This window comes from Camelina sativa, chromosome 3, assembly GCF_000633955.1.
Source record: "Camelina sativa cultivar DH55 chromosome 3, Cs, whole genome shotgun sequence".
NCBI classification, from domain to species: Eukaryota; Viridiplantae; Streptophyta; class Magnoliopsida; order Brassicales; family Brassicaceae; genus Camelina; species Camelina sativa.
In genome coordinates, this window is record NC_025687.1 from 16099476 (window position 1) to 16106744 (window position 7269).

The following is a 7269-nucleotide window of genomic DNA, read 5'->3' on the forward strand; positions in this document are numbered from 1 at the left end:
TAATAACAATTTTAATATACACAAATTTAACTAAACTTCTTTTTACATTGCAAATTAAAAACAAATACATGCATTTCATAAGATTTATAATTTTATGATATTTAGATTTATACCTAATTTTATTTCAAATGATAAAAAAAGAATAATTTTGGCAAAATATAAGAAATTAAAAATAATTGTATCATCCGCGAACCAAAATTGTGGTTTTTGGGGGTGGGTGTCAATCGACACCAGTGATTTTTTGGTCTGATAGTTGTTTTAGATTGTGTTTTTTCGTTTGGTTTGGTTCAATTGAAGTGCCTAACCGATGTATTTAAGTGAAAACTCGACCTAGGTCGTGAAAAGGGTGTTGTCTTGGCCGCTCTAAGAGAAAAAAAAGAGAAGAGAGAGTGTTCTTGAGCGGGTTGGAGAGATTCTAAGCTGTTTTGGTGAGATTTGTTCCTGTGGAGGGGAGATCTAGAGCTAGAAACGTGGGAGGAGCTTTCTAAGGCGTTGGATTCGTCGCTTTGGGTCAGAATCTTCCTACAAGAGATGAGTGCTTGACCATGGCTGATCTAAGCCTGAGATCTCTGTTGTTTTGGTTGTTTCTTGGTGTTTGTGGTGTTTTCCTTGTGTGGGTTGGTTGTTTTTGTGTTCACATAGGTTCCTGAGGAGTTTGGAAGAGTTTGGGACGGTTTGGATGCGGATTGGAATGGAGGTTAGTCGTTCGGCTTCGTGCAGATCTTGTCTGCGAAGGCGGTGTCGATCGACACCAGTTAAGTGTCGGTCGACACCATGTTGGTTGAGTGTTGGTCGACACCAACCTAGTGTCGGTCGACACTAGACTTAACCGAGTCTTGTTTTCCTGGTTTGATGTGTTGTTTGTGTTTTGTTTGTTGGCTTTTATAATAGAATCTCAGTTGCTTGTGTGTATAGCCCAGTAGATGGGAGGATTGCCTCACTAAGTGTTTATTAAATTTGAAATCTTAACAAAATCTTCGAAATTTAGTTATTAAAAATAATTTTACTGTGTACTTGGATATAAAATCTTAGTTTTTGAAATTCTGATTGGTTTATATTTTTTAAAAAATATTTAGTAGTTTTCATCCAGAGAGAAAATAATTTGTTAAAACTAATAATTATCTGTATTTTTAAAAATCTTAGCTGTTAAGATTTTTTTTTTTACTTTTCTACATTTTTTTTTGTTTTTGATATGTGAGCGTTTTTTATTTTTAACTAATACTCCCTTTGTCTCATAAAGATTGATGTTTAGAAACTTTTACACATTTTAAGAAAACAATGATTACTGAGTTTAAATATATATATTTTTTGACTAAAGAGATATTATTTAATTTTAAACCAGTAACAATTCAAAATTTTAAATATTTTCAATGATTACTTTTTGAAGTTTACAAAACATCAATTTTTATGAGACAAAATATCAATCTTTACAATTATAGACATATATTTTACAAAATATCAATGTTTATGAGACAGAGGGAATATATCTTAATTAAAATTTTTTAATGGTAATTGAATTTAATATTTTACACATTGTAATGTTAGTTTCATATATGTATTTCCTAATTAATATAGTATTATAGTAGGATGATAAGTATTTTATAATATAAAAAATGCATTAATAAAATATCAAATTTTTTATATTTACAAGAAAAAAATGCATTAATAATATATCAAGTTTTTATATTTACAAGATAAGACCTATATTTTCCCATTTGTTAAAAAAGAGAAGTGAACAAACCGGGACTTGGGGAAAGAGAAAATGGCGACGGCATCGGAAAATTCTAGAGGAATCGGCGGAGGTGATCGAACGGCGAAAGCAGTCGTCGCCGATCAGATCACACAAGCGGTAAATTCTACTGCCAATCTTCTCCAACTAATGCGTCAATCGTCTTCTTCTCAGGTATATCTTCTTCAAACCTTTTTCGCCATAGTCACCGATGAAGATCGTGCAATTGGATTATATACGGGTTTAGGGTTGAATGATTCTTAATTTGTTGATTAAAACATGTCGTTGTTCTCAACAAATTTCTCGAACCTGTGACTCTGATCAAAACTGCATTCTTGTTAATTAAGCATCTTAGAGGTTGAATTTGGTCTAAGTAGTGAAGTGGGGATGAGATTTTTTTTGGTGGCTTTGGGCACAAGTATGCAAGTTAGTAGGTTTCTTTGTTTCTAGTCAAGCTGTTGTGTATATTGTTAGCCAGGTTTTTACTACAATGTTGGTTTGATGATGAAGACCTAGGTGTTGTTGTTGATGTTGATGATATAAAATGGGGATTTGGTGAATAGGTTCAGACACAAAAGCAACTGTTTCGTTGTTGTTCTAAGAAGAAGATGCCTTTGATTTCATTGGAAACTCGTTTATCTCATCCTGCTATAGAAGCATCTATAGAGTTTTATGAGGATGAGTGTAAGATGTTTTATCTCTAATTTGGAATAATGGCTATGTGCAGGCACAGTTGGCAAAGCTCCCGAAGAATTTGTTGGCGAAAGCTTCACTGACTAAGGCCACTGGACAAGTATGTATGTGTTATGGTGTAGAAGAATCAAGAATGTATGAAATAAATATTGACTTGCGTGTCTTATGGCATTTCTCATTTTCTTTAAGGCATTGGCGCAGCTTCCTCAAGTGGTTTCATCTCTGGACGCTCATATCGAAAGTGGATTGCACAGGTTTGGATTTTCTTTGACTTGCAAGAACTACCCTATTTTTGAACAAGCATCCAATTTAAATCATTCAAAACTTGAATACTTCATTATTAAAGGGAGTATTCTCTCATCACATTTCTCAGTCAATAGTTTTGAAGCTATCTTGTGTTCTAATTTTTAAGTTTTTTTTTTTTGTCTCAATACAGTGGTGTTCATCTGAACACAGTAACTCAGTTACTTGAAAACATGGAAAGCACACAGCTTCGTGCTCTTCGACAATCTAATATTTCCCCTGTGGTATAAACTTTGATCTGTTATCAACAATTAGATGTTTCTTCTTCTTTTTTTTCTGTTACATTTTCCAGCAACCAATTGAGATTATCATAATTTTATTTCTGCGCATTTAAAAATTTCAGACAGATGACAAGTAGTGATCTCCAAGATATGCACATACGGCGTCTCCTACTTCGTTGTTCATTCATCTTCAAACGATCACACTTCCCTACTTCGTTTCCACAACAGAGATAAATTTTGTGGTGGTGACTTAGTTTTCGATTTTCCTGGCGGTTCTGATTCCATAATAGCTCTGGTTGTTAGCTAGATTGCGACTTTTGATATCAGCTTTAATCAGATTCTTTTATGACTCAGACTGAAATCTCCAATGTTCTTTGTTATATAGTATATAATTGGGGTGTGTTAACCCACTTTTAGCTGTGTTTTTTTTTTTAAATTATTATATTAGAAAATTTGTTATTTATTTATTTATTTATTTATATTAACATTTTTGAAGATATTTTGTGTTCTAGTTTTTTAGTTATACTAATTTACAAAGTTATTTACAAACTTAACCTCTAAAATATTTCACAAAAAAAAGCAATAAGTAATATATGGCAACAAAACTGGTTTAGTCATATAATATACTTTAAAAAATCCGTTTTGTTAAAATATTTTTAGATGAAGTAGGAAAAATAAGTGGTTCAAATTAAAAATTAAAATTTAAAACAAAATCATAATATGTAAAAGTTAAAAATTATCATGCAATGTACCGGGGTTAAGTACTAAAATCTAGTTTAACACACGCCTCACTTCTTGAAATGATCCTCTCAAGGTCGACGTTATTACCATAAAATCCCCTAGTCGATAGCTTGGAATGGATCTAAGTCATATTGGTTTAATGGGTCATTGCATGTCGAACTTAGAATATTCAACAAAGTTAACACGAAAACTAAAATATAATAGTAAATATATTAATTTTAAAAGAAGTAAATATACTAATTAATATCAACTAATTTATAACTTTTACAGTTAATAAAAACGACAAATAGTAGATTTTTATATAAATGTATGTCTTATGTTCAAAACATAGAATATTAAGTGGATAATTCATGTACCATGTCTCATTTTCGATCCATCATTTTACTCGTTAAAAGAAATTAAACTATCTCATATGAAATTATTTACCAATAACATTAAAAGGATATCAAATTCTAGACAAGTACATTCAAGAGAAAAAGATATATAACATCAAAATGTTAAATAATCAAGTTGGAAATCTTACACAAATGTAGATTAATTAGAACGTTGAACGGATCTTTTTAATGTTAATTTTTTTAAAAAATAAAAATCATTTGGTGGAAAAAATATTTATTTTTATGGACTTCTTATGCATCCATTTATAACATTGCATTTAAATATGAAATATTCTACTCAACTTTGTTGACCACTTAAAGTTACAACAAGCTAGATTTTAAGATCAAATTAAATATCACATTAATTATTTTATAAATACCATTTTTGTGATGTAGCGCGAATACGAACCTTGATTTCATTTTAAGGGTTACATTACTAATTAATTAGAGCATTTTTCCTATTGTAAGTCTGATATTCGATTTGAAATAAAATGTAATTGATGGACATGTTTTAGAGTAATATGTATGATGACCCCATTCTATATATATATTTTTTTTGTTTTTTTATCTTCAGTGTAATTAGTTAGAAAGAAAGAAAACGTAGAATTTGTCGCGATTAAAAATTTGATAGGTTGTTATGTATGTACTATGATATTTTATTAATTTATTTTTAAAAAATAAAATTTTTGAAAATTTTTGAATTGAGATAATGATACCAAAATATGTTAGCCTTTTGGATGTTATAATTTTTATAGTTTTCCAAGTGAAATTTTAATATTTACCAAAAAAAGGTTTTTTGATAATAAATTACAAATACTTTAGATAAATTAAAATGTCTAATTAATGACCTTAATTGTCATATTTTAAAAGACTATTAAAATGAAAACGATATATATTTCGAAATTCAAAACTTGAAATTTTTTTTGTCTATTTTTATAGTATACTGTAACATTACAATTTGAAAGTATAACACAACAATTGTTTTACAGAGATGAAATCTAGGAAAAATTCATTTTTAAAAAAGCGTATGTTAACATATTAACTTATACATGTAAGTTTATTTCAATATTAGTTTATGACATTAACGATGTCATATATTTAAACAGAGATTTCAACAAAAGTATTAAACTATTTTTTACCCATATTCGACTTGAGACTGAATAATCTTATCAAATTATTTTAAATTTTTACACTAGTCCAATTTTGGACCAATTTTTTTTCCCTCTTATTAGTGTTTATTAATTAAGGGTGTAAGAGCAATGGTCACGTTTCAATTAGGGTTCCGATTTTAAGACGAATTCGTGTCTGTAACAAAGAAGACGTTCATCTACTCCGGTGATGAGAAATTCCAGTGACGTTTGAGGTATATCCTTTAATTTTAGTGTGAATTTCTTTTCTGATTCCCTTTTACTTGTTTGATTTGGAAGAAGCGATTTCGTTTGCTTCTTCTCTTTCTATTTATGGTTTGTGTATTTCATTAGGGTTTGCTCTGACCTTGCATCGTTGCTTGTGATTATTTGTAGACTTTCTTCAGTACAACACACGACCCATTGCTGTCGGTTTTCTTGGCTATTGCTCTGGCTTTCCTGTTTTAGCTTTGTGTTCTGTTCTTAGACAGCCAAATCTGTAGAAGCTGAAAGTTTGGGAATAGAAAGTGTGAATGGATATGTTAAGTCAGTTGCCTGAAGCGTTACTCTTGAGAATTATGTCTTCATTGCCTGCGAAAGATGTTGTGGCGACAATGGTTTTGTCGAAACAGTGGCAGTTTCTTTGGATGTTGGTGCCAAAGCTTGTGTATGATGATAGCTATCAAGATATTGAGTATGGAAGATTTTCACGGTTTGTAGACAGGTCATTGACTCTTCACGAGGCACCAGTTATAGATACTTTGCATTTAAAACTCGGTAAAACCACCTGTGGTACTGGAGACATTCGAGTGTGGCTTAAAACAGCAGATAAGCGTTGCTTGCGCGAGCTGATCATTAAGATTGATAGTAATAAGTCTTCAGTGGTACTGCCGATGAGCTTGTATACTTGTTGTAGAATGCTTGTTACTTTGAAGCTAAAGAACGCGGTTCTTGTGGATGTTACATCCTCGTTTTCGTTTCCATCCCTCAAGAAGTTGAGTCTAGTATCCATGAAGTATCCAGGTGATGAGCTGATCAAGACGTTTCTATCAAGTTGTCCTGTTCTTGAAGACTTGGTTGTGAAACGATGCCTAGATGACAATGTGACTATTTTCAATGTTAGAGTGTCTTCTCAATTTATTAGTCTTGTTTAATTGTGAGTTCGCCCTAACCACCCTCTCTCTGGCACAACCACCGAGGCATCCTCTCCCGGCGGCGTCGAGTCCGATCGGCGACGCTGGGTCACCGTTTTTTCATCTCTGCTGTTCCCTTGTTCTCTTTAGTCTGTTTGTTCCTCGTTTTGGCTTCATCGGAGAACTCTTGAGATTCCAGATCTCATCTCCGCCCATGCTCCAACTTCAACCCCCTCCCTCTCCTCCGCTTCCGGTGTCTCTCCTCTGTGAGCTTGCCCCATCGAGATCCCAGCCACCTGTTACCGTCTCTGAGAACTTTGATTGCCCCATTATCCTTGGTCCTGGTCTTTCTTACCGTCTCATCTCACTGTCAACCGCAACATCTCACCGCTCCTCGGATTTCGATCCCCTCACCAAGGCGTTTACTTGGATGCAGTTGGACGGGAGCTCTGTTTTGACGCCGGAGACGACGAAGAGTTCGACAAAGCAACCTTTATCCTCGGCATCCTCCTTTGTTCTCTTATTATTCCACTGGCCCAGGTTTATATCTCACTCTTATCTTGGAACCCTGGAGTTTAGTTTCCTTAGGAAAAACTGTGATTCATATCTGTCTTGGACGTCCCTTAGATCTGAGTATAACTTCATACCAAGTGCAAGTTGTTTTGTGTCAATTTACCCTGCTTGGTCAAGTCGAGTATCCCTCGGTAGCAGACAAATTGATGCACCTATTTGTCTTGAAAATTTATTTTGTCAAGGCCAGTCGTTTGGTTTGGTTTGGAGGATTGTTTGGTTGTGCCCTATTAGTATTCCTGAACCGCTAGTCGGACCTATGTTTTTGCCTGCATCCCTTGCACCTTTACCCTATCTATCACCAACATTTCGATTGCCTCAGTGCCAAAGTGTAACTAGGTTTGGTCTGCATTCCACTCTTCCCCACCCTAGCCAACA

At 33.3% G+C, this 7269-nt stretch overlaps 1 protein-coding gene and 1 pseudogene across 1 annotated transcript; both read left to right on the top strand.

Moving 5' to 3' along the window:
* Window positions 1720-3365, top strand: LOC104777269 (tobamovirus multiplication protein 2B). Its single transcript, XM_010501479.2, has 5 exons — window positions 1720-1903; window positions 2457-2522; window positions 2612-2676; window positions 2859-2949; window positions 3069-3365. The coding sequence occupies exons 1-5, from the start codon at window positions 1763-1765 to the stop codon at window positions 3081-3083; spliced, it is 378 nt and encodes a 125-aa protein (XP_010499781.1). The 5' UTR covers window positions 1720-1762; the 3' UTR covers window positions 3084-3365.
* The window catches only part of LOC104777270, a 3685-nt pseudogene continuing 1685 nt past the window's right edge, over window positions 5270-7269 (top strand).